The following is a 13,245-nucleotide window of genomic DNA, read 5'->3' as shown; positions in this document are numbered from 1 at the left end:
CCAAACAGCACCTCTTCCACGAGGCGGCTCTGACTTCCCCTTTCCTCCTGACTTCCTCCTCTGAATGCACGATCTGTCCCTTGTCTAAACGCCAGACCAGCTCTTGCTGGCATTGTTATTTTTGTCTTCGTGTTATTCCCTTTTGAGATTCAGGTAAGTCAGGACCATGGAGTTTACAAAACCTGGGTTCTTCCCTGCTGTGCTCACATTGGTGGGAGGGATCGGACAGAGGGCTCACGTTTTTGTCGAGCTGGTGCCAAAGCTTCCGCTATTCCAGGTACAGAATACTGCCACTCAGCCTTCACGGCCTCACGCTGTGGCTGTTGACGACCAGCCCTGTGCAGCTGGGCACGGGGTTAGTGAAGCTGCCGCCTACGGGCCAGCAGCATCCCTTGGGAACTTGGGAGGATGCAGATCCTCTAGTCCTGCCCCAGATCTAGTGTATTGGGGTCTCGCGGTGCTCCCCAGCATGCACAACTGGTGCGTGCCCAGTTTTCAGAAACCCCGGACCCCTGGCCATTCCTGAATGCTGCACGCATTCAAGAGTGTCCACGACACTCTTTCCCGGCCACTGTGGGGACTCCCACAGGGACTTCGATGCCAGGGCCCCCACAGCTCACCCTCACGTGCCTATTCCCCAAAGCCCAGGGGAGGGGGCAGGCTGCCCCAGCCCCGAAGCCAGTGGGACTGGAACTATTAAACTTGCACGTGTCCCACCTTCCCCTCACGAAGGCAGGAGCGCATACCTGCCTGCAGGCCCTTGTGGAATTCTCCCCCGCAGGTCCTGCCCGACTACCTGAAGGGCCTCTTCAGCAGCGTGCCGGCCAGCCGGCCCAGCGACCAACAGTTGCAGCAAGTGTCCAAGCTGGCTTTGCTGCAGCACCGGGCCAAGGACCACTCGTACCTGCCCAGCGTGTGAGCACCTGCCCACCTGTCAGCCTCCTCCCCCCGCAGCCCCCCACCATCCCTCAGGCCCTGGGCCCTACTCTTGCACCAGTGTCTGGGAAGCTGGCTGGGAAGGAGCGGCTGGCCTGGGTCTGGGGCTGAAATCTTCAGCCTCGCAGCGTGAGCTGGGACTCGGCCTCCTTCCACAATAGGTTGCTTCTGGCTGGTATTCATAGCTCAGAGAAAACGGGATGATCAAAAAGCTTTTGAGATACACGCACCCTGTGGCCACAGAAGCGTTCACCTCAGTGTCACCTGCAACAGCAACCCCAACCCCTGACAACAGGAGGTTCCTTAAATAAATTCTGGGGCGTCAGGCAGCCTTTAAGCCGACGTCCCCAAAGAGGTGATGAATCAGTCATCCTAAGACTTTTGGTCTCAGAATATTTTTACTCCCTTAAAAATAGGACCCCAAAGAGCTTTCATGTACGTGGGTTGCGGTATCAATATACTTACCTGCGTCAAAGTTGAAATTGATTTATTTAAATATTGATTTCTTATTTGAAAAATAAGTCTAATGTATTATGCTCGAACATAAATAATTGTATGTTGTGATAACGTGAGAAGTAAGGATAACTCAAGTAGTGTAAATTCATATTACGCATTAATGCAAACAACTTATAAAAAGCTGTATTTTCCAAAAAGAATTCAGTGAGAAGAGTGGCACAGTTTTACATTTTGCAGATCGCTTTACCAGCTGGCTTAACGGAAGGCCGTTGGATTCTCAGATGTGCTTTTGCACTCAGTCTGCAGGGATCTCACATGTCATGTGGCCTCTGGCAAATTCCCCTGCACATTTGTGAGAGAACGGGAGAGGAAAAGGCCAAATAATGTCTTAGCATTATTAGGCAGGTGGCTTTGACCTCCCAGACCCTCAGCCACACCTCGAGAACCCCTGGGATGAATAATAGTAAAGGTGACGTAGGTACGGTATATGTCCAGGAGCTCGTAATACAGTAAGTGCTCAATGTGTAAAGCTCTTTTTTTATTATAATTTTAAGCAAAAGGCCAAGGGAGCACATAAAGCTATAACCCCAGTCCTGGAAAACAAAAATCTCCCTGAGTTTTCCTTTTTGGAAGGCACTCTGCCTGCGTTACCTCAGGTAATCTTCCCGACTACACTGTATTTTCCCCCTTTACAGATGGGAAGACTGAGGCTCACAGAGGTTACCGGGCTCACTGAAGCTTACCCAGTAAATCGTGGGGAACTGGAATCCAAACCTAGGGAGGCCAGGTCCAGATGCCAGGCCTTTACCCGAGCAGTATAAAGAAGGAAAGCTGTTGCCCCGGGGGTCTCTTGGGGGAAGGAGGCTCCCCAGACTTTCTCCCAACCTTTCCCCAGTCTGTAGCCCGGGGCAGCTGGGATGGGCTGGCATTGCTGTTGGTGTTTCTCAGATGCCCCAAGAGGCAAAAGGGCTTCCCCGAGAGAGCCAGCGTGTGTCCGAGAGAGGGGACTGGAGTAGGGGGTCTGATGGCCCTAGGGGTCCAGCCTGGGACCCAGTGCTTCTCTGCCCCATCTCTGACCAGCTGCTGGTGGTTGCTCTGCCTACCCTGCTATTACCCCCACCCTTGTGCGTCTCACCCCTGTGGCCTGGGCTTCTCTTCGGGAATCGGGGCTACAAAGGACTGACGCACCTTGGGTCCAAGCTTCGGCCCCCCAGTTCACCGAGTCACTGTGTGACCGAGGACTAGTCGGGGACCTTCTCAGAACCTCAGTTCCCCCTTCTCCAAACAGGGAGCCTAGTGGTACCAGCCAGGGTTATGGAGCGCCTGCTGTGTCCCAAGACGCTGAGCGAGCACTAGACAGCCAGCATTTAGCCTTCCAGGGAGGGTGCAAAGATCACATCCATTTGGCCTAACCCTGCCCCGCGGTGGGGATGGGCTGAGGCCCTGCACGGAGCACGCGTGGTGGTGGCCGCTCAGGATCGCTTTTCCCTCCACGTGCAGGCGAGAGGTCCAGGACTACATCCCGGCCCAGCTCTACCGCACCATGGCTGGCTCGGCCTGGCTCAACCTGGTCGGTCAGCACCGGCAGCAGACGCAGGCGCTCAGCCCCCACCAGGCCCGTGCCCAGTTTCTGGGTAAGAGTCTGGGGCCGGGGGAGATCATCACGGGGTGCTCTACTGATGAGGGGGCCCGGAGGGTGGGGACGGAGGCACCTTTTTCTTCGCACCAAGGCATTTTCGGTGCCAGCCAAGCTGAGCGCCTGCCTGGACAGAACATTTTTCTAAAATTGCCATCAAGGCAGCACCTAGGCTCTGGGTGGCCCTGGGCAGCTGGGGCGGCTGGAGAGGTGGGGGGAGCCCCGGGGCGAGGACCCATACGCTGGACACAGCCGGGGGGAAACTCAGGCTGCAGGCTGGCCCTGGCCGCCGCCCTGACCGACCGCCCCCCTCTCCCCACACCAGGCCTCCTCAGCGCCTTACCCATGTTCGGCTCCTCCTTCTTCTTCGTCCAGAGCTGCAGCAACGTGGCCGTGCCGGCCCCCTGCATCCTTGCCGTCAACCAGAACGGCCTCAACTTCCTCAGCACCGAGACCCATGTGAGTGGCCTGAGCCTGGCCCTGCCCCTCGTCCCCCTCTCCTCTGAGCCGCACTGCCTTCCGGGGGGCGGGCGAGCTGTGTGGCTGCGTGACCTCAGGCAACATCTCTTCCCCACCACGAGCCTCACTTGTCCATCTGGAACATGGGGATAGTGGTGCCCGCCCCACGGGGCTGTGGTGAAGGTGAAAGGTCAACCGTGAAAAGCGCTCCAACGGCGCACAATCTGCTCAGGCTGCTGTGACCAAGGTCCGCAGACCGGGGGCTCCAGCAGCAGACATTCATTTCTCACTGGTCTGGAGGCCCGAAGTGGGGGACCAAGGTGCTGACAGGGGTGGTTTCCTCTGAGTCCTCTTCCCTTGGCCCGTAGATGGCCGCCTTCTCCCCGTGTCCTCACATGGCCCTTTCTCTGTGTGCACACCTTTGGTGTCTTCCTCTTCTCGTAAGGACACCGGTCAGGTTTGAATTGAGCCCACCCTGACCGCACCCATTTCAACTTCATTTCCTCTTGAAAGGCCTTGCCTCCAAACACAGTCACATTCTGAGGGGCTGGGGGTTAGGACTTTATTTGGAGGTGATTCTAGGAGATGCTGGAGTGAGGAAATGAGACCAGGAAGGGACCCCTCACACACCTTGGGAATGCACCTTCTGGAAGAGTGTGTTAGCAGCAAGTGGCCCCTGTGGGGACTGGCGCTCAGTTGAGCTGGGGGCCTAGGAGATAGCATGGAACACGCCCTTGGGAATGCACCTTCTGGAAGAGTGTGTTAGCAGCAAGTGGCCCCTGTGGGGACTGGCGCTCAGTTGAGCTGGGGGCCTAGGAGATAGCATGGAAGGAACACGCCCTTGGAGGAGGCCCTCTGTTCTGGGGGCGAGGGAGCTGGGGTATCTCCCTGCCGTGTCGCCCTCTGTCATTAATCAAGGCATTAACTCTCATCGCTCTGGCTTTCCCTGCGTGTGCTCCGAGTTTGTTCCTGGGGGCAGAAAGAAAGCTCCAGACAAAGAGAGGAGGTGCTAAGAAGCAGCTTTGATGTGAGGGTCAGGGCACCACTGGCATTTACTCACCCTCAGGTCCCAAGCATTCAGGACAGTGCCTGGCACGCTGTTAGTGTTTGTTGAAGTCCAGAGAGGTAAAGCGACTTGTCCCAGGTCACCCAGCAAGTTGCCGGGGAACTGCTACTCCAGCCGAGACTTGCCTCCTGCTGATGTGATCTCAGGGGAGAGGCAAGCAGGGGTGAGACTGTCCCACCCACAAGCCTGTCTCCTCCCCTCCCCCTCCAGGAGCTGATGGTGAAATTCCCCCTAAAGGAGATCCAGTCCACTCGGACCCAGCGACCCACGGCCAGCTCCAGCTACCCGTATGTGGAGATCGCCCTGGGGGATGTGACAGCCCAGCGCACCATGCAGCTACAGCTGGAGCAGGTGACCCAGCCCCGGCACCCAGGCCTTGTCACCCGGCCCCTCCCTTCATTCCACTCACCAGGCTCTCCGCTGGGCCTGGCTCTATAGTAGGTCAGTTCCTGGCCATGCCCCAGAGAGTGTCCAGCCCAGTGCTGGGGACAGATCTAACCCAACTGAGCATAGAACTACAGGTCATTAGGGTGGTCTCCCAGTGAAGCATCTTGGCAGGGAAAGAAGGGCCTAGGTTATTTGCAGTATATTGAGGAGTTTGATGGGGAACAGGGAGACACGGGCAGGGCAGGGGAGGTCTTGAAAGCTAAGAATCTGGGGCATTCTCCTGAGGGCACTAGAGAGCCAGCCATAGAGGGTTGTTGAGAGGCAGAGACACAGGAAGTTTGAGGAAGTTCACGTGGACTGAGGCTTGGAAGATGGATGGTGGGGTCTGGGATTGAAGGGAGGGAGGGGGAGTCCCCGTGTGATAGACAAGGAAACTCAGGTCCACCTGCCCTGTACCTTCCCATATTTGCAGCAATTATGGCTGCTCCTTAAAAAGCATGACTGACAGGCTCCCTTCCAAGTCTCATACCCCTGGAGTGAGAGTTCGCACCCCATTGAGAGAGAAGACTGAAGCCGAGGGACAGGTGGGATCAGGGCTAGGGCCTATGCACAGCTGCCCTTGCCAGCCTCCCACACCCCCTCAAGACCTGGGCCTAAGATCAGCCCCCACAAGAGGGCCTGCCTTGGAGGGGCTGACTTCCCAGGGCAAGAGGGAGGAACTCCCACCGCCCAGCCCTGCCTCTGAGGGACACAACAGAGCCCTTCTGGCTCCCTGTGCCCCTTGGAGAGCCTGCAACTCAGGACCAAGCTCCCCAGTCTGCTTCCTGCCGCGCCCCAATCCCACTCCCGCCAAGCCCACCACCCACCCTGGCCTTACGTTCTGGCCTAGCCTGCATCCCAGAACCCTCCTCTCTGAGCTCCCAGCACAGCGAACCTACCTTCTGCTCTTTCTTGGGCTCCTTTTTCTGCTGCCCCCTCTCCTGGATGACCTCTAAATGTTGCTGAGTCTGAGCCCTCCCTCCGGCACCCTTTCTGGCCCTGAGAAAACCGCATCTGCCGTGACAGCCCTCATCTTTCTGTCTCCTGCTCTGACCCCTCGTCCTCTCCCCCCGGAGACCAACAGGCCTCTCCACCTTACCTTGGAACCTTCCCAGGCACTCAGGCCCTGCCCTAGAGGTCCTTTCCATCCCTGTCCCCTCCTCTCCTCACCTCTCTGGCCTCTGCTCTCACCCCCTCCCCTCTGCTCACAGCCATAGCCTCTTCCAGCTCCCTGTTGCCAAGCTTGCCCTCCCCTCTCTGCCCCAGACCCTTTCTACTCACTGTTCCCTCCACCCGAGTGCTCTTCCCTGGTTCGTTACAGGGCTCCCTCCCTCCTTCCCTTTATTTGAGTTTCAGCACAGACATCACTCTTTCCAGAAGTTTTCCTGAGCCTCCTCCCTGATATATCACTGTCTCCACCTTGGTAGACCTCATTATGGCTTGCAGATCAGTTATTTGCTTACATATTATGTCTCCCCCACCAGAACGCCAGCCCCAAGAGGCCAGAGCTGTGTCTGTTTTGTCCGTGTTGTGTCCATAGCACAGCAATGAGCCTGTAGTAAATGCTTAGTAAATGGATAGTTGGATGGATGGTTAGAGGAGGCCTTTTTGGCTTTTCTACTTCCTTGCAGACCCCACTGCTGCCACTTCTGCCTCTGCCTCTGGCATGTTCGAGGTTGGGGGGACACATTCATTCAACACATAACCACTGAACATCTCTACATAGCAGGCCCTGCACTGGCTGTAGGGATACCGAAGTGACTGAGACCCCCTCAGCCCTGACCCTCATGGAGCCCCAGGTCAAAGAATCTCTTCAGTAAACCGTGGTCAGTGCTGAGAAAGGTGTAGCTGAGCTATCTGGCATGTAATCAGCGAAGGCTTCTAAGAGGAGGTGATGTCTGAGTATAGCAGCAGTGCAGCCGACAGTCCTAGGTCCCCGTGTGGCCCACCTCTGACAGGCTATCCCTTGAAGGGATCTCAAGGGATCTGAGGTCCACCCGCCCCACTTCTTCTTGAGCTTCAGTTTGCACCCCTGTCAAACGTGCAACAATCCCAGTAAGGCCTGGCATCGTAGCACGTGGGTGGCAGGGTTGGCTGGAGGACTGACTGGAGCAGAGGACGCCCATCATACGTACTCTGATCTCATTACGAGAGGTGGCCCCTCCGGGGTGGGGCAGACACCGCTGAAGTCAGCACGGAGCACTTGGGAGTGTGGCCTTGGGCCTCCTGCTACCTGGGTTCAGGTCCCCATCAGCTACCAGATGTGAGGTCTGGGGCAAGTGGCTTCATGGTCGTGTCCTCAGTTTCCTCGCCGGTGGAATGGAGTCTAAAAGTGTCTGCCTCATAGGGACACGGTGCGGACTAGAAGGGGTAAGATGCAGAAGCTGTCAGGACAGTTACAGCTCAGTGAGTGCTGCCCTTTATGCTTACCTTCTCTCCGAGCAGCCCCTGTGCCCCTGCCCCCGGAAGTCCCTGTGGGGATCCCACCACCACCTGGGTCTGAAAACCACACTCGGGTGGATTTGCCCTAATTTTCTTCTGCCTCTTACTCCGTACCCCATCCAGGAGCCCTGAGGCTGGGCCACCGCTTATTCTAGGCTGTGGGTGCCCGTGTTGACCATGGCAACGCATAGTTAGAAACTTACCACTCATTGACTAGAGTAAGATTTTTTAATTTTTAAAGGCTTTACATGTAATAAAATCTCACGGAATCCTCACCACAACCTGTGAGGCAAGCAAGCCCTGGTAAACTGGGACCCTACTGGCCCCAGGTCACACAGATCACACTCAGCAAGGCCAGAAGCAAACCAGATGCACTTGATCTCCTGCTTACTTACCCCTTCCAGCCTATTAACCCAACAATTCTCCCTTCCGGCTCCTCACACTCCTCCCGGGACCCTGGGGGAGGTGGGGACAAAGGTGGGAGCCACTGGTCCTCACCCTGAGGCGAGAGCCGGGGAAGCGTCGGCGGGTGCGTGGACTCTCACGGTCTCTCCTGCAGGGCCTGGAGCTGTGTCGAGTGGTGGCTGTGCACGTGGAGAACCTGCTCAGTGCCCGGGAGAAGCGGCTTACGCTGCCCCCCAGCGAGATTACGCTACTCTGACCCGGCCCCCAGCCCTCCAGCTGCCCTCTGCCAGAAGGCTTGCTGTGTGGCCCCAGGGGAGTTACTGGGCCTCTCTGGGCCAGTGATCCCTGTAAGGGGCCAGACCCTTGGTGGAGGAGAGACCAAGAGGTGGTAGGAGGAATGACCTAAGTCCCCGGGAACCTGAAATGACAGATGCAGAGTTGGGATGGAATTGCAGTGTGCAAACTTGGGTCAGATAACAGGAGGAACTTCCAAAGGCGGGGCTGTGGGGCCCTCTGTCACATACCCACTGTGGGCCCCGCCCCTGACTCCCACCTGTGCTAGAGAAGCCCCACACCAATGGCCCAGTCAAATTGGACTTTGTGTGTGGCTTACCCACGTTCTGATGTTCAAATCTGCACCACGTCCACATCTCGGCCCCTCACGCGTCCTCCTTGAGTGCTCCCCACGCAGCCGCTCAGCTGGGATTTGTGACCCTTGGTCATTTCTATGCAAAAAGGTGTGCCTGGCGGCCATTCCTCTCTCCAGCCAGTTGGCTGAGGAGCTGGAAAAGAAGCCTAAGGAAGGAGGCAGGAATTGGAGGCCCAGCTATGCCCCTGGCTCACTGCCCATGAACAGAGCTTCCTGCAGAGACCTCTGTCCTTTCCTCTCCCTTCAGAGCCCTGTCCCCCAACTCCATACTTCTTAGGTAGCCCCAACCCAGTCCCCCGTCATTGGATGGGTCACACAAGTTTTGAGAGTGGTGTAGTGGAGGGAGAGAGAAGTTTTATGTCAGGGTTGGGGAGGAAGAAGTCTGGGAAAGGCTTCCCAAAGAATGGGACATTGGGGTTGGGTTTTGAAGGATGGGTAGGAGTTCGTTAAGAATAGATGGAGGGGAGGGGAATGAACATTCCAAACGGCAAAAACAGTGTTTGTTCTCTACTGTATCCCCCAGAGCCTAGGACAATGCCTATCACAGAGTAGGCACTTGAAAAATGCTTGTTACATGAAAGAATAAATAAATGTTGATGGAAAGTGTTGGTGCTTTGGGGAACTTGTGAAGGAGGGAAGCACTAGTCTCGGGAGAAGAAGGCCTGGTAAGTATGTGAGGGCATAGGTAGCTGGAGCCACGGTGCCCGAGGAAGGATTTATTTATTCCATCAATACCTATTTTTTTAATTAAAAAAATTTTTTTTAACATTTATTCATTTTTGCGAGACAGAATGTGAGTAGGGGGGGAGGGGCAGAGAGAGAGAGGGAGACACAGAATTTGAGGCAGGCTCCAGGCTCTGAGCTGTCAGCACAGAGCCCGACACGGGGCTTGAACCCATGGACCGTGAGATCTTGACCTGAGCTGAAGTCATACTCTTAACCAACTGAGCCACCCAGGTGCCCCTTAATTTTTTTTAATGTTTATTTTATTTTGGAGAGAGAGAGACAGAGCATGAGCAGGGAGGGGCAGAGAGAGAAGGAAGAAGACACAGAATCCGCAACAACCTCCAGGCTCCAAGCTGGCAGCACAGAGCCCTATGCGGGGCTCTAACTCACAAACCACAAGATCATGACCTGAGCCGAAGTCGGTCGTTTAACCGACTGAGCCACCCAGGTGCCTCTCTATCAGTACTTATTAAGCACCCACTGTGTCCTAGCCAGCTGCCAAGCCCTGGGAGTTGCTCACAGTTAAAGAACCATACGCCATGACAAAATCTGGGAGTGGGAGCTAGCTAGCTGATGAGGGGAGGGAACAGCATGTGCAGAAACCCTGGAGGGGACATCACCAGTGGAGGACTTGAGGCTGAAGAGGCCGGCAGGGGGTACTGAGTAAGGCTTGCAGGCTACACTAAGGTTGTACGATTTCATCCCAAGAGTCACAAGGAGCGTTCAAAGGTTTTTCAGTGGGAGACGGGGGAATCTGCTCAGATCATACTTTGAAAAGATCATCCCGGCCACAGAGCTGAGTGAATGTAGGGGACAGGGAGACCAAAGTAGGGGGGAGCTGCTGTAGCATCAGCTGGGAAACTCTGTGGTGCAGACACTGCTGGTGATGACAAGTGCGGAGGAGTTGTTATCTCTGGGGGATCGATCCAGCTGTGTCGAGACAGGAAAGGTCAAGGAACAGCCCTTCACGCCCATACCGCAGGGCTGTCCCACCTTCACCCGGCAGGCTGGCTTCCCCAGAAAGCAGCCTGGCCCCGACATAAGGAGTCCAGTGCATATAGCTGATTGGGAACATGGGGCAAGTGGAAAAGAGGAGGCAGAAAGAGTGAGTTATCCATCGGGCTGCCCCTGCCACAGTCACTCTGCCCAGGTGAGAGGTGAGAGGCCTTGTGGGCTTCAGAATACAGGTGGGCCATGTGAGTGAGGCCCTTTGGAAGTGGCTCCTTGAAGTTGAGGGGCCCTGCTGGTACGCGTGGGACAGAGAGGAGCCTCTCAGCCCAGCCCTGGCCAGACTGCAGGTTGGTGAGCTGGACAGGTGACTGAAGTCTGAGTTTTGGGGGTGGCCTGGTACATGGCACTGGATAACCAGAACACCAGAGCTTTTGGATTTCAGGACCTGGGCCTTAAGACATAAGGCTCGTGCTTTTTTTTTTTTTTTTTTTTTTTTGTTTATTTATTTTTGAGAGAGAGAGAGAGAGAGAGAACAGGGGAGGGGCAGAGAGGGAGAGAGACGATCTGAAACAGGCTCTGCGCTGACAGCAGAGAGCCCGATGCAGGGCACAAACTCACGAACCGCAAGATCATGACCGGAGCCGAAGTTAGATGCTTAACCAACTGAGCCATCCAGGTGCCCCATGGCTCATGCTTTTAATAGCTGTTCTGGAGACTCATGATAGCATCAGCAATTCAGGCCCTTGTAAAAGGAGGTAACAATCCCCACAAGGCAGAGTGGAGAGAGTTGGGGGTGACGGAAGAGTCAGCCCCTAGTGTGTTCCCCAGGCGTCCTAGGCCCCTCTGTCTGGGCCAGGACCCAGAAAGACAGGAACTCCAGGTAAGTGTGGGGAGATCCAGAGCGAAGGGACCAAGCCTCAGGGTTCCCAGACTAGTGTGTGGTGAGAACAATAAAGGAGAAATGTCTAGGTGGCATGGGAGTCTGAGACAGTCAACTGGTAAAGGCTTGAGGTCCCAGATGGGTGTGACAGGATGTGCCTTATTTGGGCACCAAAAAGTAACCAGAAGGACCTCATTGCTACCCCTGTGTGCAACAATAGGCTAGACTTGTTCAGGTTCTGGTGTCCAGATACTCCCCTCCCTGCCTCGGGGTGCCTCTGCTGCCCAGAACCCACAAGCCTATTGAGAGAATCTTGGCTTGGTAGTTGAAGGCCCAGGCTGTAAAGCCAGAGAGGCCTGTGTTCAAAGTCCACGTTTGCTGATTAGCTGTGTGGCCTTTTGCAAGCTCCTTGCCCTCTGTGAGCCTCTACTCCCTTCTTTGGAAACTGGAAACACTGACAGAAGTGTTAGAGCAAATACCTTCTAAGTGGTCATCGTTGGGTCCAGCATAGGATACAAATAGATGTCTGGGGTGGGGAGGAATTTTTTTTCTTTAAAAAGCTCGTTCTTGGGGCGCCTGGGTGGCTCAGTCGGTTGGGCGGCCGACTTCGGCTCAGGTCATGATCTCGCGGTCCGTGAGTTCGAGCCCCGCATCGGGCTCTGTGCTGACAGCTCAGATCCTGGAGCCTGTTTCGGATTCTGTGTCTCCCTCTCTCTGACCCTCTCCCATTCATGCTCTGTCTCTCTCTGTCTCAAAAATAAATAAACGTTAAAAAAAATTAAAAAAAAAAAAAAAAAGCTCGTTCTTACCGAGTTTTTACTCTGCACCAGGCATTGTACATATACTGACCCATTTAACCCTCCAAGTACCCCCAGTTAGTTGGTACTATTTTTGCCATCTCATATATGGGAAAACTGAGGCCCACAGAAATGAAGCAGGTGACCACTAAGCCTAGCCAAGATTCAAACACAGGCAGGCTGGCTCCAGAGTGTGCTTTCTCTTGTGAGGCTCAGAGAGGTGAGGGCTCTGGCTCTAGAAGTCAGGAAGGAGCACGTGGAAGTTTTGGATGAGGTGCCTGGGATGGGAGGGGTTGTCGAGACCTAGAGAAGAGCTGAGCCTCATTTTTGCCTGGGTGAGGGGAGCTGGGCTCCACAGAGGAGACGCTGGGAGTTTTTCTCCTTACTGAGATGGTCACCTCTCTGTCAAGCAGGTGTGCGAGAGTCCAATGCCCTGTTAGAGGGCAGTTTAGGGGTGGGTGCTGGGCTTTCTAAGAGCCCAAGCCTTCACAGGCTAATTGCTCATCATGCAGGAAAGGAGGCCCTGTGCGGGCGTTCACACAGTATGGCCCAGGCAGGACTGGAGCAGGAGCCCAGGCCACCTGACCACAGCCTTGCCCACTGGCCACTTTCTCGCTACCTGTAGTTGCCTTCCTATCACCAGCACCAGCACCAGCGCCCCACTAGGCTGTGTCAGAAAAGAGCCAGAACCGGACTTACTAGAGGCTGCCCCATTTTCCCTTGCACCTGCTATTTCTTGGAAGGTGGCCCAGCAGGGAGCCTGGGGATGGCACCAGGTGTCCAGGATTCCCTATCTCACAGGCCCTGATGGCCTGGCCTTGCCTGAGTAACTACAACATGCCCCATCTCCCGACACGGACCAGTAGGCCCTTCAGCTTGGAAACTGAGACCCGACTACCGATGTGCAGTCTCCTTGACACCCACACGACTGTGTTTCATTCTCACCACTACCATTTGAGATGGGTACTAATGTTCCACTTTACAGACCAGAAGTCGGATTTAGAGACGAGGAGTCACTTGCCCAGGTTCATACAGCCTGTCAGGAGGTCAAGATTCAAACCCATGCCTGTCAGTCTGTTGCTTGACATATCGGGGTGTGGGGACGGTGGTGGAGAGGGTGCGGACGCTGGCTGGGAGCAAAATGGCTGGGGCGGTGAGGTCGAAGGCAGATGCGGAAGCCAAATCATGAAACCAAGGATGCATTTTATTTCAATGAGAATCTGGGAAGTCAGCTAGGGATGTGAGGTGAGCCTCAAAAAATCAAAATGAAGGCGATGGGTAGAAGGGAACAGGCATTTCAGGAGGAAGAAACAGCTTGGGCAAAGGCCAGGAGGTGTGACGGAGTATGTCTGCAAGCCCAGGCAGCGTCAGAGCAAGGCTGGGGCTCAGAGTTAGCGGAGAGGGGAGAGGAGGCAA

The 13,245-nt window shown here is 55.4% G+C and overlaps 1 protein-coding gene across 1 annotated transcript in view; it reads left to right on the top strand.

Moving 5' to 3' along the window:
- MYO15A (myosin XVA) overlaps positions 1 to 9,081 on the top strand; it is a 52,275-nt gene extending 43,194 nt beyond the window's left edge. The window contains exons 60-64 of the mRNA XM_043583303.1: positions 782 to 915; positions 2,893 to 3,026; positions 3,354 to 3,487; positions 4,764 to 4,904; positions 7,981 to 9,081. Of these exons, the coding sequence (XP_043439238.1) occupies positions 782 to 915; positions 2,893 to 3,026; positions 3,354 to 3,487; positions 4,764 to 4,904; positions 7,981 to 8,082 (645 nt within the window). The 3' untranslated portion in view covers positions 8,083 to 9,081. The remainder of the gene's footprint in view (positions 1 to 781; positions 916 to 2,892; positions 3,027 to 3,353; positions 3,488 to 4,763; positions 4,905 to 7,980) is intronic.
- The last annotated feature ends 4,164 nt before the right edge of the window (positions 9,082 to 13,245 follow it).

Source organism: Prionailurus bengalensis, chromosome E1 (assembly GCF_016509475.1).
Source record: "Prionailurus bengalensis isolate Pbe53 chromosome E1, Fcat_Pben_1.1_paternal_pri, whole genome shotgun sequence".
Lineage (NCBI taxonomy): Eukaryota > Metazoa > Chordata > Mammalia > Carnivora > Felidae > Prionailurus > Prionailurus bengalensis.
This window is presented reverse-complemented; position numbering and strand designations above follow the sequence as displayed.